The sequence below is a fragment of the Apteryx rowi genome, unplaced genomic scaffold (genome assembly GCF_003343035.1).
Source record: "Apteryx rowi isolate R43461 unplaced genomic scaffold, aptRow1 scaffold_138, whole genome shotgun sequence".
Lineage (NCBI taxonomy): Eukaryota > Metazoa > Chordata > Aves > Apterygiformes > Apterygidae > Apteryx > Apteryx rowi.
This window is the reverse complement of record NW_020447619.1, coordinates 1,333,892-1,349,114: the sequence shown is the minus strand read 5'-3', so window position 1 is coordinate 1,349,114 and position 15,223 is coordinate 1,333,892. Positions and strand designations below refer to the sequence as shown.

Here is a 15,223-nt window from a genome sequence, read left to right as displayed (position 1 = left end):
AAAAAAGGTAACCCTTGCCTGAGGAAAGATTCTCTGTAATATTTTTATAACTTACAAGCATCAGGAAATAGATGCATTTCATGGGGATGGTTCAATTAGTCCTTATAAAAACAGGTGCAATAGTTGTAGGAGAGAGGTATGTGATCAAATTTGTAACAAGAATATGTTTGACCTATTGATGAAGTGGAAGCATTTTTTTCTTGCAAATGTTTCTTTTGAAATGCTGTACAAGTACGGTGTTATGAATATGGAATCCCAGTTTCTTACAGTTCATTAAAGCCTTGAGGAGGGCTTGCAATACAGATTTCGTTATTATAGTCGACAAAGGGCCAACCTTTGATCTTAATGGAACTTTTTCTTGAATTGCCAATTTCAAGGTTTTCTCCCCTCCAACAAAAACAGCTCTTTTGGAAATGATCTCTTCTGTGTATCCTTTTCTCCTGAGCACTGCGAGAGAGCCAGGCTTGCAGAAGAACCTTTAGCTCAGAAAGGTGGTGGGGCCCACCTCTGGGCTGGCTTTGCACATTACAAGGGCAGCTAGTTCCCCCCACCTCTCTCAGATACCAAGTGCTGGCTCCTTTCCCAGACAAGAGATATCAGTGCTGGCAGTGGGCCACAAAGACCTGCAAGGCACATGCAGTGCCAGAATCCCTCTGTAGCTCTGTCAGCTGGCACTAAGCTTTTCCTATTACAGTTAGTACCTGCATGTCTAATGTAATTACTGATAATGCCTTCTCGAATGTCGCTGATTGTGTCAAATACAAATATTCAGTACATTTTTCTCTGATGACTGCCACTACCAACTCACAGTTAGTTCAGTCTGCAGAAGAAACCCACTTCTGTGTATGGGGAGAGTTCTGGTATTTACTGCTTCTGCCAGTCAGCATAGTATGATGCTGGCTTTCATTGTGTAGTAGGAAAACATTCTTTCCTACTGAACTGTTTAACGTGTGCTGTGCATATAAAATAAAGATTTTGGATTACGTGTTTCAATCTTATCTGTCCAAATATTTTAGACAAAGACCATATTGTTGGATGCACTTAATTACTAGGAGTAATAGGAAGAATCTAGGATAGGGAACAGAAATTCTAAGAGATTCTAAAATCTGCATTGTGGAGAAACTGTAGACTCCAGATAAGACATGTAACTGTTCTGTGAAATAGGTTTTTATTTTATTTATTTTTTATTCCTTTATACAGATTTTGTTAGAAAATTTGATTCTGTTTTATTCTGAAAGCAAGAAAGAATTATTTGTCAAATCATTCTTTTTTTACTTAGAAGGTGTTTGGTCTTTAACAAAAAACATGAGGAAAAAAATAGCAAAAACCCTTGATGATAATAGGGCTTTTTTTGTAGTAACTTCATCCTTGCATAATCTAGGCAATTATGCTGAAACACTTGTATTCACTTTTATTACATTAATTCCATAGGAAAATGATTTGACTCTTTCTGGAATGCTTTTTGTGGGGGAGAAGTTCATAAAATAAGCTAAAATAAAATCGTTTATTTTGAAATATGTGTGTCTCATACGATCTTTACTGTCAACATTAAATTGTACATTTAATTGAATATTCCAGAAATGTGACATTACTTTTAATTAGAAAATTGGAGAATTAGCATAACAGTATTTTCAGTGAATTCTCTGTTACTTGTTGGACTTAATAAAACAAGTAACTAATATGAACGAATTGGCTTAAAAAAAGGGAGGAGAGGATTCTAATTGTTTTTAGGTTTCATCTTCTAATTGTTTTTAGGTTTCATCTTCTACAGCAGAGAGTGTTTGGGAAGGACCGTTGGAGTCTAAGCTTCTTTGGGATGTGACAGGATCTGCTTGCTCTTGCTCTACCTCTTCTGTCCAGCTAAGATTATTTTTCCTGTTTGTGTTGCTTCTAGCTTCTGAGTGGATCTATGATAGAGAAGCTAGAAGTTGTGCTAATTAATAGCACTGAGCTTACTTTTTTGAACATTCAGGTACTTTCTGTGATGTACTGGGAATAACCTTGAAGAATGAGATGATGATGGATTTCAAATGCTTCCTACTAGGGTAGTGTGTTTGGAGATATGAGTTAGAAGACACCTAACAGCATGCAGCTTTCTTTCACAACTGCTTTTTTGCCTGTTTTATGGAACAGATCAGGATCTCACATGCAGATCCTCCAGGTTTTGCATAGTGGAAGGCTCCCTGTTGAAGAGGGATTAAAACATTTAAACATTATTTATTTAAATAAAGGCTTCCATGTAAAATAATTTATCTGTCTTCAGATTATTATCTGAAGATATTTGAAAAATAATAATTCTTGTCTTAAAGTTTGTCTTCAGCTGACTACTGGAAGCTTATGGAAAAGATGGCATCATGCTGTTGTTTGAGGCACACAGTGAAAGGATAAGGGGGAATGGGCACAAGATGCAATATGGGAAATTATGATTAGATATTAGGAAAAACTTAGCACTGAGGGTGTGGTCAAACATTGGAATAGGCTACCCAGAGAGGTTGTGGAATTATCTATCCTTTGGAGATACTCAAAACCTGACTGGCTATCATCCTGAGTAACCTGATCCAAAAATGGCTTTGACTTTGAAGTTAGTCTTGCTTTGAGTGAGACCAGATGACCTCCAGATGTTGCTTACAACTGTAACTAATATGTGATCTCTGCAGTTCAGATTTCTAAGCAACAGGACACGAAAATGTATAATGTTCTTTCACATACTTATTAACTTGATTTTCCTTATTATTCCCTTGTTAGCATGGGGAAGCATGTACTTCTTTGTATAAAGTTTACAAGGCTTCTAGTTAAGAAAATGATTATTAGAAAAAAGAAAGCTCTGTGTGAAAATTGTGCTTTCAGAATTTCCACATCAGAGCATTTTTGAATGCATGTTTTTGATCTCTCCAGGACTTCAGAAGTCTTCTATTACCATTTTCTTAGTGGCTGTGGGGAGGAATTCAGAAACCTAAACAAAGTTTTCTCCTCTGTTTGTCAGTATTATAGGACTTCTCCTTTATATAAACTGACTTGTGGATGAGAACAACCATGTGATTGAGTCATGTAGCAGACTTTTACATTTAAATTTGTTTCATACTGGTAATGACCTTAAATAGTAAATACCCTTGGTGGATTTGTACAGCTAAGCTTGGATAAAGTCATGTTAGATTAAAATGAACAATTGTCTCTGGAGTTCTGTATTACTAAATTTAGTATCAGGCAGTCTACTAAATCTATTGATTATTGGTTTAAAGTAATTCTGTAACAAGCTTTGCTTGAGAGCAGTAGGATGGTACAGATGTTTGTGTGAATGAAGGTTTGAAGGTCATGTAGTTGTACCTTTTAAGCTTTTAAAAACAATACTCAAGTAAAAAGTTGGCATTCCTTTTAGAAATAACACTGGTGCAAGTAATATGAATGTCAGACTTCTCAGAGTTAACTTTTTATCCATTCCTGTTATTGCTAGTCTTCCTGGCGGCTTTGGCAGGGGTGAAGAGAACTGTTAATAGTTTTGTCAAATTGACTGGGAATGAAGGAAAAAAATCCTGGTTTTCATTTTCTTGCAAATTGTACTATTAACTAATCTTTATCTGTTCATCTTTGATTATTCCTACCTGAGTAATGATGCTGAGGGAACATAGACCTACTTAATTCAGCTGTCTTTATTTTTAAAAGGCCTTTCAGTGCTTTTCTATGTGGAGTTAGAATCAAGACTGAGCTTGTCTAACTCTTATTATGCAATTTTAACCTGTCTTTTGGAGTTGAGTATACCTGCAACATGTTCATGTGCAATCTTGGTAGTATACCCAATAGCAGCAATTCTGGACTTCCTAGGTAATAGTAGAAATCTCTTTGTTCGTATATCAGTTCAATACCAAAAAAGTTCACTTTCTTAACTCAAGAAACAGTCACTGGTGCATTCTTAGGCTTCTTAGCAGGGGCTGAGTATTTGTTTTAGAAGAAACGAAAAAGAAAAGTTTCTCTCTACGATTGGGACTGATGAATACTTCAAGAAATTGTTTTTCACTCTTACGTGGAAACAAATCACTTGTAATATGGCTTATTTTCAGAATTGGTCATAGTCCCAGTCAGTCGACTCTAATTAAAACCAGTGTTGGAAGTGCGTCAAGAATCAGGCTTTGTAATTTGAAAGGGAATCCTGATCAAATTAATTAAACATTGAACTTATGTATCATTACTGATTTTTTTTTTTTTTCTTAGTCTTTCCTTTTGTGTCACCGTAAAAGTATTATTTTATAAAATTTTATGTCTCTTGTTAGTTGAACTCACAGATATTTTTGTTTTGGAAGACAAGTTACACATACTACTGCTTTTTATTTCTTTAAAGGAGGTGGTGGAGTTCTGTAATGGTTAGAATTTTTCAATATCCTTAATCTAATATATGCACATCCTTGCATATATATAGTCACAACTCCTAGGGCTTGCTTGGCTTTTATAAATTGGCTGAATTTGCAGCTCTAAGAGCTGGAAAACCGCTTCCTTTTCCTTTTGTTAATGTCAGTCTTCTGTAATAACTCTTTTAAATAGTATGAAACAAAGTTTTGCTGTTAACCTCCAGGCTTGTAGCTAATGTGTCTTCCTGAGATTGTTTGTTTAAAAAGGAATTGAAAAGGTTTTTGTATAGGCTAACTCCATTTACAGGAGGCATGTTAGAAATATGTTCGTAACAGTCAGTTGATGGATTTCTGTTGTCAAGTTGTTGGTGATTGTGTTGCCTTAATGTGAAATGTCAAAGGAAAAATAATATGTTCAAAGTAAATGCTACAGGAATGCATTTATCCTTCTGTAACATTTTTTTCTTTTTCTATGTTTTTTTTCCATCCTTTTAAAGACCTGTATATCTTCATTTGAGGATGTGCTATCTAAATTTATTAAAGTTTCTAGAATAGAAAAAAAAAAAAACCCTTTCGCGTCACTTGTGTGATTTTGGACATATGTTTCCAACTGCCTGTTAGGCTCTTAAACTGGTATTAAATTAATGGTATTTTTTAGTGTCAGGGTCACCTGGATGCTTCATATGATATTCAAGGAATTACTGGCAATTCATTCAACCATAGAAAATTACTTCCAGATTCTAAATTATGGGCAGTTTCTTAACAAAGTTCATAAACTGAACTGTGAGATTACATTTTGCCCATTGTAGTCACAATCCTGATATTCTGACTCCTAGAAAAAGAAAGGAGTGTAATTTCTCAGCTTTACTAACACTTCCCTGGTGTTTATCAAGTAGTTTCTTCCAGATTCTTGATCCAAGAATCAAGATTGTTTCTATATTCCTTGTTTCATAACTGAATTCTTAAAATGGGTCATAGCTTGTTCTTGTTCAACTGGTTGCGGAAATCAGTATATCACTAATTCCTTGACACTTGGCAAAGACAGAAAGCAAAGGGTAATATTAGTCCAATAAAGATGGTTTTGTCAAGAACTTTTGGATTTATTTTTGACTTTGACAAACTCTAATCTTTTTGACTGTAACACTAAATTTGTGCAAGAAGTTGTTTTTTGTTCGATTCATTTAATTGTTCCCCCTTGCACTTTCTTGAAAGGCCACAGAGCTGTCTATATTGGAGTTCACGTCCCATTTGGAAAGCAGGGCCGTCGACGGCACAGGCATCGTGGGCACAGGCATCATAGAAGAAAAAAAGAAAAAGAAACTGACAGAGAGGATGGTCGAGAATCCCCATCTTATGGTAAGAAATCTGTTGTGTGGGTTGTGTCGCTTAAAAATAAGCCTGTAATAGTTACTCTGTGCTTGAACATTGTTTGTTTGTACTCTTTGTTTTATTCTTACTAAAATTATGTATTTCTACCTACAATCAGTCAAGGATTTTGTGGCTGTATTTTATCCAATCATAAGAGCTTCATCCAGGTGTCTGAATGAATGTCTGACGGCCTGCATTAAATAGAAGGTTAGACTAGAGGTTCATAATATTGTCCTTTAGCATAAAAAGATACACATTACTGATATTACAGATAACTTCTTTTCAGATTCTGTAACCTTATATTCTTCCTTTTGTCACTGAAGACTTTCAAGAGTATGATGACTGCAAATCAGGATTTGCTGTGGTAATATGATCCATGTTCTATTAATGTGATCCATGTTCTATTAAAATATTTACTTTGGTCTTCCTGCAGTCCATTACTAACAGTAAGGGATTTTACTGCCTCCTGAATTCTAGTTTTGGATTTTTTTTGTTTTTTCCCCCACATCTTCTACAAGAGATAATGACTCTGTCATATTATTCTCTGAAATGCAAGTACTGGACACTGCTTTTGGGAGTTTTTCTTCAAAAAACCCTTTTATTCCTAGACTGTATAATGAATGAAAAAGTTACAGTGTAATAGATAATTTTGTGCTACTTCATGTGTGGACACCTTGCTGTTCTCTATCACTTCTCTGTGATTAGAATCGTGTTCTACCTGGGGCAGTTCTCTGAAACAAAGAAGTTCCCAAATGGGAATACTTTGGCAGCAAATCTCCTTTTACCATTCTCATTCAATTCTTAAGGTTTCATCCACCTTTAAAGCTTTCCCTCCAAAATATAAATTATTATCATTTGCTCGTATGTTCGTAGAGTTGCTTTACAGGTTCCAAAGTAGCAAGTAACATTAAATAGACAGAAACTCACTTCTCTCTTCTGGGATGATTTTTCTGATATATATGATGTGGTAGAATTCTTGGGATATGTTGGATTTAGGACAGTCTCCTGTAGATCTTTGTGGATAATGAATATTGTTTGTATTCAAGAGCTTATTTCAGAGCTTTAGTAGAAGACTACACGTGCCAGAAAGGCACTGCAAAACAAAAATTCAATTTTGATTGGCGTTTACTAGCGATTCAGATGTCACGTCTGAATCTAAAAGGTGATCTTTCTTCTGTACTAGAAGCATACAACCCTGTGTTCAGATCCAGCAGCTGTGAGAGTAAGATTTTCAAGGAACAAAATAACAATTAAAAAATTGAGATTTACCTGGATTTCCTGTCTCTGGGCAGTAAATTCTGTTGATCTGACCTGTCCTTGAGATAAAATGAGTAATCCAGAATAAAAACAGAAATACTATTCTGTGTATTTTAATACAGTGTACTATTTTGGAAAATAGATTGGAATCATTTTGACAGCGTACAGTTGAAAGAACTTCTACTGAACACTGCAGATTAGGCATTGCCCTAAGGTGGAAGTACAGATTTTCCCTTGTTTGAGCTAATATACTCGTTTTAACAGAACTGTGTCATGTCCTTTCAGGATAAAATTTCATGCTTTCTGGAACTTTTTTTCCTTTGAAAAATTCTTTTTTTTGGGGGGGAGGGGAGACTTTCTCAGTTGAAACTATTGGAGAAAAGATGTTGGAGATGATCTTATTAGTTGCCAGGCGATCATAAATTACATTGATACATAAAGAAAGACAAAGTAGTGTTCCTAGGCTACTAAACTCTCAACTGAAAAAAGATGCAGATCTAAATCAGCTCTGTTGAGGCCAAATTGAGTCTAAACTCTGCTCACCTCTCATTGACTCTATGTGGTGTTTACTGCAAAGCATTTGTATCATGCTCTTGATTCCTGAAACATGGCAGTTGGAGTCCCAGGGATGAACAGTTCAAGCTTCTTTCTTCCTGAAAGTGGTGTTACGGCAGCAGTTGGTTTGGTTCCTAAAGTAATACTGCCCTGTTCCTGTGGTTCTGTGCCTGTGCTTATAGCACTGCCACAGTTTGGCTGGCTCCAGGTAGAGCCAGCTCTGGTGTACCTTTATCATACCATGGGTGGTCTGCATTTAAATAAGCTGCTTGTGGTTAATTGAGGGTTGGTTGTTTAGATATTTTGTGTGATATTGAGACAATAAAAGGCCTGAAATATTCTGGTACTGCAGAGAAGAGCATTCTGGAAAAGTCCCATGGAAATTATTATTATTATTATTATTATTTTTTTTTATCATCTTCACAGCATGATTATAGTAAAATAGTATGTAGCCTTTAAAAAAAAAAAAAGGGGGCGGGGGCAGCAGTTTACTGAAAACACTGTAGCGGAGCATGTTTGCATAAACTGACTTTTAAGACACTGTAGTCAACTGTAATGCAGTCATTTACTCTTTATTTGACTTTTCAATTTTAATACAGACTTTTTACAAAAAACTGTTTAGCCTTGGCTTTAAAGTGTATTTATTTTTATATTAAAATATCGTTTGAGAAAAGTTTACTAGAAATATCGGCAAACATTTTTCTTTTAAAAAGAAAAGAAGGGGAGGAATTCTTAATTAGTTTTCTTTTTTCTTACTGTGTTGTGTAGATACTTTGGTGATTGCTAGGTTATAGAATTCATACATTGACAGTTTTCCCTTGAAACAAGATCTGGATATAGGTATTATAACTTAATCATATTGCTGAAATACATGTTTTCTTGTGTGTTTTTTTTTTCCTCCCCTAATTTCTCTCATAGCAGTGAGGTGCACTGGTAATATTTGTTCAGTAAAGATGGTTAAATTTTGTTGTAAAGAATTATTACTTAGCCTGTTTTACTAGGCAGTATACTATGAGAAGTTAAATATTTCCTCAACGTTTTAGCTGTTTAGCTTCTACTTTCTTATGCTAATTTACACTCATGTTCAGTGCTCCAACCATGCAATGAGAAAAAGCTATTAATTCTCTTCCATCATACGTAAGCAGCAACAGGTTGTTGAAAAACCTGCTGTCTTTAATGAGAGTGCCTGGGCACCCACTATATAGAACACCAGCAACAGCAACAAAATCAGCTGTTTTGCATGTTGAACTATTTCTCTTATGAGGGCACAACCAGTCTAAAAGTTGGGCTATTTATTTCTGCCAGTCCCCCTTCTCCCCCTTAATGTTTGTGTAATGATGGTATTTATTTATTTATTTTTTTCCCAAGGTGAAAACAATGTTTCTAGCCCTTTGGTATATTAATTTTTACTTCCTTACCAATTTTGCTGTTAATGTTTGTTTTCATAAGACTGATCTACAGAAGAGCTTAAAGTATGTAATTATGTTACTAGGATGCATACATAATTCTCCAGATTTTTTTTTGCTTTGTTTTCAGAAAAAATGTAAAATTTTTAAAAGGCTTCCTTTTCAAGAAACTTCTGCATTTGTTTTGTTCCTGTCCTCTCTTTATGAAAATATTGTGCTGCATGTTTCTAACTGAGAGCAGAAAGTTTAACTGTTATGTTGTTTCCCGTGCAATAGATAATGGTTTTTTTTTTTAATTGTTGTTTTTCTCCTTTTCTTCAAGACACGCCATCCCAACGAGTGCAGTTTATCCTGGGTACTGAAGATGATGATGAACATATTCCCCATGATCTCTTCACTGAAATGGATGAACTTTGCTTCAGAGATGGAGAAGAATATGAATGGAAAGAAACTGCTAGGTAAACAAAAAGCAGATTGTCTCAAGGTATTTCTTCTAGTGATCCTATTTCAGAGAAGCCAGGTCAAGCTTAGAATTTTCATGAACTATAGGAGTTAGTTACTCAGTTCAAGTTCAACAAATTAAAACACTTATTCTTTTTGTCCAACTTTGGAACAGTCAATATGGTGTCTCAAGAGACTCTTAAATTCTTATTGGTGCTGTGTTGATTTACTGAAGGCTGATTTTGCCAAGCATTTTGGAAGGTACAATTATATTTGGATATGAATACAGAGGTTGAGCTTTGTAGCGCAGTATCTACCGTCTCAGGAATTGCTTTGCTCTATTATTGCTGATACATTAGTGTCAATTTTTTCTCTTGAAAAAATTTAAATAAAGTTAAGTATTTACTTATGTTCTTTTTAGGTAGTAGTTGGTTAATTTTTTGCAAAGTTGCATGCCTGAACATTAGAGGATGTCACAGTTATTTTTGCCCAGTGCAGGTCTAATTGCTTCCCTCTACATATGCTTTGTAATACATTCTTTGGTATTCAGTACCACTAGTTATAGTATTACATGTTAATTTTTGCAGAATTTCAACTTACATGATGCCTGTGAGTCAGAATCAAGATTGATTTATAGTTACACATATTAACATTACCTAACTTTTGAATGTCTGACTTTGCACCCTAAGAAACTAAACTGTGTTTCAGACAGCTTTCTGATCCAAAAATACAGTTGAAACTGAGACATACAAATCAAGTAACAAGGCACGATCCTGTACAGTTTATCAGAATTCTTGAATAGGCAGGTCTTGTTCAAACCAAAAGAAACAAGGTGGGAGAAAAGTAAAACCGTTAAGCATGGATAAAGGGCCTGATGAGGATGTTGCGACTATAAATCAATTGGATTGTCTGAGAAAGTGAAAGCTGGTATGAGCTGGTGGGTTTTGCTCTTCTGTGGCATACAGAAGTCAAAGGGAAGGATGGGATCATTTGCCGATTTTTCTCTTGCAGGAGAAATACAAATATATGTGTATATATACGTATGCATTGCAGGTGGCTAAAATTTGAAGAGGATGTTGAAGATGGTGGTGATCGATGGAGCAAGCCTTATGTAGCAACTCTGTCTCTGCATAGTCTCTTTGAACTGCGAAGCTGTATTCTTAATGGGACGGTCATGTTGGACATGAGAGCAAACGCACTAGATGAGATAGCAGGTTGCAGCAAAACTTTTTTTGAAATATTTCATTTCTAAGTTTTAATCTAAACTTTAAATGTCTTGATAGTTTTTCTTTATGTTCTTGAAACTACTACATTGAAGAAATAGGTATGTGCATGTTTACTGCAGTTTTCTTCCTCTGGTTGTAAAGGGCTGGTCTTGCAAACTTCACTTATGAGGAGCTACACTTGGATGAGTAGGACCTCCTTTATTACATATTTTAGGATGAGGCCCAGGATTTGCCTTTATGTTCTAATCCCTGAATGTGTTCTTTGTCTTTGTTTCTACAGATGAAATGTAAATATCTGCCAGAACATTGTAAGACTTATTTGTGCACTTTAGTACCATAATTATTAATCATTACTTGGCTGATGTTAACTTGATGCCATTAGTGCAGTTGAGTGTTGCACATCTGGTATTTTTTTCACCTTTATAAGAGGTGAGCAGAAATAAATCTTGTAAATATTGTTTGACCTAGTATGTTGAGTGTCCTCACTAATCATATGACCATGGTCATTTTGGGTATTACAAAATCAGGTTTGAAAACCTTTTCTCATATATACCTGCTTAGCCTGGATGCCTGTGTGGACTATTTTTACATAATTTTCCTGGTATGTCTTGCTACAGGTACCACACAGTGGAATGCTGTATCAGGAATCATGCTAAGGCTTAGGGCTGACCAACATGTATGTGAAGGACAAAGTGTTTTAACATAAAAACATTGGCACTATTTGAAACAAAAAAAAATTTTTTTTTTTGAAATCTTTGAAATTCACTCAAGAATATTCTCTTTCTATTTTCCTGACTTATTGAGTAGGAGGGTTCAATACGTGCTTTGTAAATGTAATGTTTTGTTTTTTTGATAAATGAATTTAGCAGTTATCTTAGTACATAAGAAAAATAATTATTGTTTAATTCTCTGTAAGCATCTTTTTTTTTTTTTAATAGCAGGTATGTTAAGTGGAACTAGAATGTATTGAGAGATTGCATGAATTTGTCTCAGTTAATTCTATGTGCCATTATGAAAACATATAGGAAAACAACCATTGATATAGTAATGAGGATACAAATATGTTTTCTTGTTCCCCTGAGCCATGAATACCTAATAGGTATTCTTGATTCACGCTTACACAGGAAAAAAAGGTGAGAGGATTTCTTTTTCAGAAGCCATAGCAACAGGCTATGTGTTGTAAAGCCAATAATCCCTGGAGAAATCTGTGTTGTAGTGACAAAGACTTCATTGCATATAACTTTGTAACGTATTTGGAACCATCAGCTTTTTCATTCTGAAAAGCTCTATGCAATTTCAGGTTACCAATACAGTTAGGTTCTTGATATATCAATTAAGAGGGATAAAATGTATTTTGCAAGTTGTGTGTCACATAGGCTTATGTTGGTTTGTACAGTTAATAATAATAATAAAAAAAACCCAACAGCTAAGAAGTCACAGCAGATATTTTTTCAGATATGCAGACATTCATTCCTGAATTTGAGCATACCAATGAGATGTCTTTTGGAAACTTGAAGTTGTTTGACAGCTCATATTGGTTTTAGCAGATGGAACTAGCTTTTGTTTTATGCTTCCTCTTCTACGTGAATCACATGGTGTCAGGTAGGGAGTCTCAGGAACTTAGGACATTTGAAGGTGACAGGAGATAAAGAATTCATCTTATTACATAGTAACTTTTCCTTTAATACAGTTTTATACTTTCAAAATAGAAAACGCCAGATTAAGACTGTCTTAAGGAGTTTGTTCTCCTTTGTGAGTTTGTCTTAATGTGTTCCCATGTGAATGGTTGTTGAATATGTAGATGCTCTTTTTTTTTAAGGAAGTGGAAGTTAAAATTTGGAGTAAATGACAAAATGAATTACAAAATATTAAACAACCTATTTCTTAAAATGATGCTACTAAAGTACTGTCCCTTCAGATTCACATAACTGTGCTTCGCTTATTTACACATTTGTTTGTTCAGGGAAGTCTTTGAAAATTTACTGTGGATTCTGGAAGTTCACCCCCTCCCGATTTAATTTTTTCATATGAATTGGTGCAACTACAGTGTTCAGGTGTGCAGAGGGAGAGATTTGATAGCTATATATATAGTTTTCAAATTTGATTTTTTTATTATTATTATTTGTGTAGATATGGTTTTGGACAACATGATTGCTTCTGGCCAGCTGGATGAATCCATAAGAGAGAATGTAAGAGAGGCTCTTCTCAAAAGACACCATCACCAGAATGAGAAAAAATTCAGCAATCGGATTCCCCTGGTTCGGTCTTTTGCAGATATAGGCAAGAAACATTCTGACCCTCACTTGCTTGAACGAAATGGTGAGATAAGTTGTAGCATCCAATTTCTTCTAACCTGTTAAATAATGTTCTCACTGGGAGATGAAGGAAAAATCAGCTGATAATAGCAGATAAGTGTTTCCTTCTTGATAAGCAAGGAATGAATGTGTATGTGTAACCATGGATGTTCCTGTTTATTTTTGATTTTACTGAAGCTCTCTACTCCTGCCTGTATACATAGCATGCATTATTGTTATGAAGTGTAGAAGTAGACTCACATTGATTCTAATGCTTTTGGGGATATGCTTGAATGAAATGTGTAATGCTTGAGGACTTTCAGCATTGTGGTGTAGCTTTATATGTTTGTCACCTAGATCTTACTTACTTATTGGTCTTTGTACTAGAGATTTTTTTTATGCTGATGTCATGAGTTCAGTGATGCTGACAATTACTATGTTTTAATTGTGTTATGTTATTTTTAGTTGACTAGGAAGAATTCGCTATGCTTAGTGAGGAAAATTGTTTTTAACTAGGACACTTATTTTTACCTTGTTTTGTATAGAAGGATCTAACAGGAAAAAAAAAAAACAAACAAAAAAGGCATTTACAGCATTTTTCCAGCATATACTACATCTTTTATTAAAACTAATTCTGAAAAATTCTGGAAGGTCAATAAATTTCATCCAAAGTCTGGTAACAATGCACATGCCCAGAGCAGCTTACTTTTGTTCTTATATATCTTATGACCTCTGTTTCCATCTCTGTTCTTCATGTTTCCTTTCCCCTTGCGTTAACTAAGACAGATGTAATTTTATTTAGAATTTTTAAGTCTAGAGAAAATTTAACACTGATAACATGAATCACTCCTTGAAATGAAGTTCCGTTTCATTCTTGAAAGATGTCTCATTTCTTACAACAAGTGTTTCACTTAACTTTAAGTTCATGGGTGCTCCGAGTCTGACACATACTTGGAGTTCCTCCAGCAAATGTCCAAGTTTGCTGATAGTGTTTCTTAGTGAATATATGATGCATACTTAAACGTTTCACTGATAGTTTCAGAATTAGTTGTTTCTAGAATGAAAATATTACTAGTTTTTGCAAAAGTATTTCTTCTACATCTTCTGGCTTTCATGTTTTGTTTAGCAAACTTCAGCACTTCAAATATAAACTTGGTTTTACCCATGCTTGAACACCTGTATTCCTCAATTGTAATTCTGAAAATTGTGTATTTAAGGTGTCTTGCTTTTCAGTTACTTTTCACATGACTTCCGCTTTCCAGTGTGTTTTATTCTTACACTATTCCTACAACAGGATATAGGATGTATGCTGACATATTAAACCAGTATAACATGAGGAACTCGCTGCCAGCATATACTAGTTAACTTTTTCTTTATATGCATATATCACCCTCTACACAACTGGTAAAACAAACATGCAGTATAATACATTTTAGGCTCCTTTTACAGCTGTGTTTATTAGGATTAGGTTACCTCATGTTCTTGATTCAGAACAGACCTACTGGCAGAAGTCTGGTATAGATGCTATAGTGATTTTAGTATAGGAAAAAAATCAAACAATTTGCTTTATTGGTCCTCTTAGCTATTAAAACTGGAGTGTAGTAAAGACAAGCTTTAATGTTCACTTTAAATAAAACGTATATCTGTAGGACCCACTCTTCCAATGTTAGAGTGGGGGGAAAAACCTATGTAATGATATTTACCTAGGCATACTTTCTGGCTCTCCTTCTCATAAATTATTCTAGAGCTGTTCAAAGTGTTGGTCTCTGTATAGTACCTAATACAAATGTGAGACTAAATGTGTCTAGTTTGCTCTTTCCTTGCTTGATGGTGTTATGTGAAAGCAGCATGTTTTTCATTTCAAAGATTGTAGGAGAAGCAATCGGTACTCTTCTCGGAGACTGCCATACTGGGAAGAGTGTTTTTTGTAAACAGGAGGAAGGATGTCACTAAACCATCTAATGGAATGTGGATGTGAGGATAGATGGCCTCTCTTACTGCTTAAGGAAGAACTGGTATCCATTATGAACCAGTCTTTGAGGAAAGGATGGCAAGCCTGTCTTCTCTTTAATATGAAATAGTGGGGCATTAAGGCTGGATAGGACAAGAAAAATAACAGTGGCTTTTTGGGAAATGTGTCTGATCTTTAGCTGATGAGAATATTTGGTAAGCCACAGTAAACAGAGATGGAGAAGGTACTATGTAATAGCATATCTATGTGCCCTCTTCAAAAATGGTATATTAAGACTGCAGCTGGCTAGAAAACTTTTCATTAAAACAAAGTTTTTGTTGGAAGACAGGTGTAACATGATTACATATGTTTGATCATGTTCATT

At 35.0% G+C, this 15,223-nt stretch overlaps 1 protein-coding gene across 4 annotated transcripts in view; it reads left to right on the top strand.

Annotated features, from left to right (window-relative positions):
- Positions 1-15,223, top strand: part of SLC4A7 (solute carrier family 4 member 7) — a 95,953-nt gene that overhangs the window by 44,109 nt on the left and 36,621 nt on the right. For 3 of the 4 annotated variants that reach the window (XM_026057295.1, XM_026057294.1, XM_026057297.1), the window contains exons 3-6: positions 5,553-5,696; positions 9,249-9,384; positions 10,421-10,581; positions 12,724-12,912. In XM_026057295.1, coding sequence (XP_025913080.1) covers positions 5,553-5,696; positions 9,249-9,384; positions 10,421-10,581; positions 12,724-12,912 — 630 coding nt within the window. Of the gene's footprint in view, positions 1-5,552; positions 5,697-9,248; positions 9,385-10,420; positions 10,582-11,613; positions 11,727-12,723; positions 12,913-15,223 lie in introns of those variants that run through there. The other variant, XM_026057296.1, reaches the window with a different exon arrangement.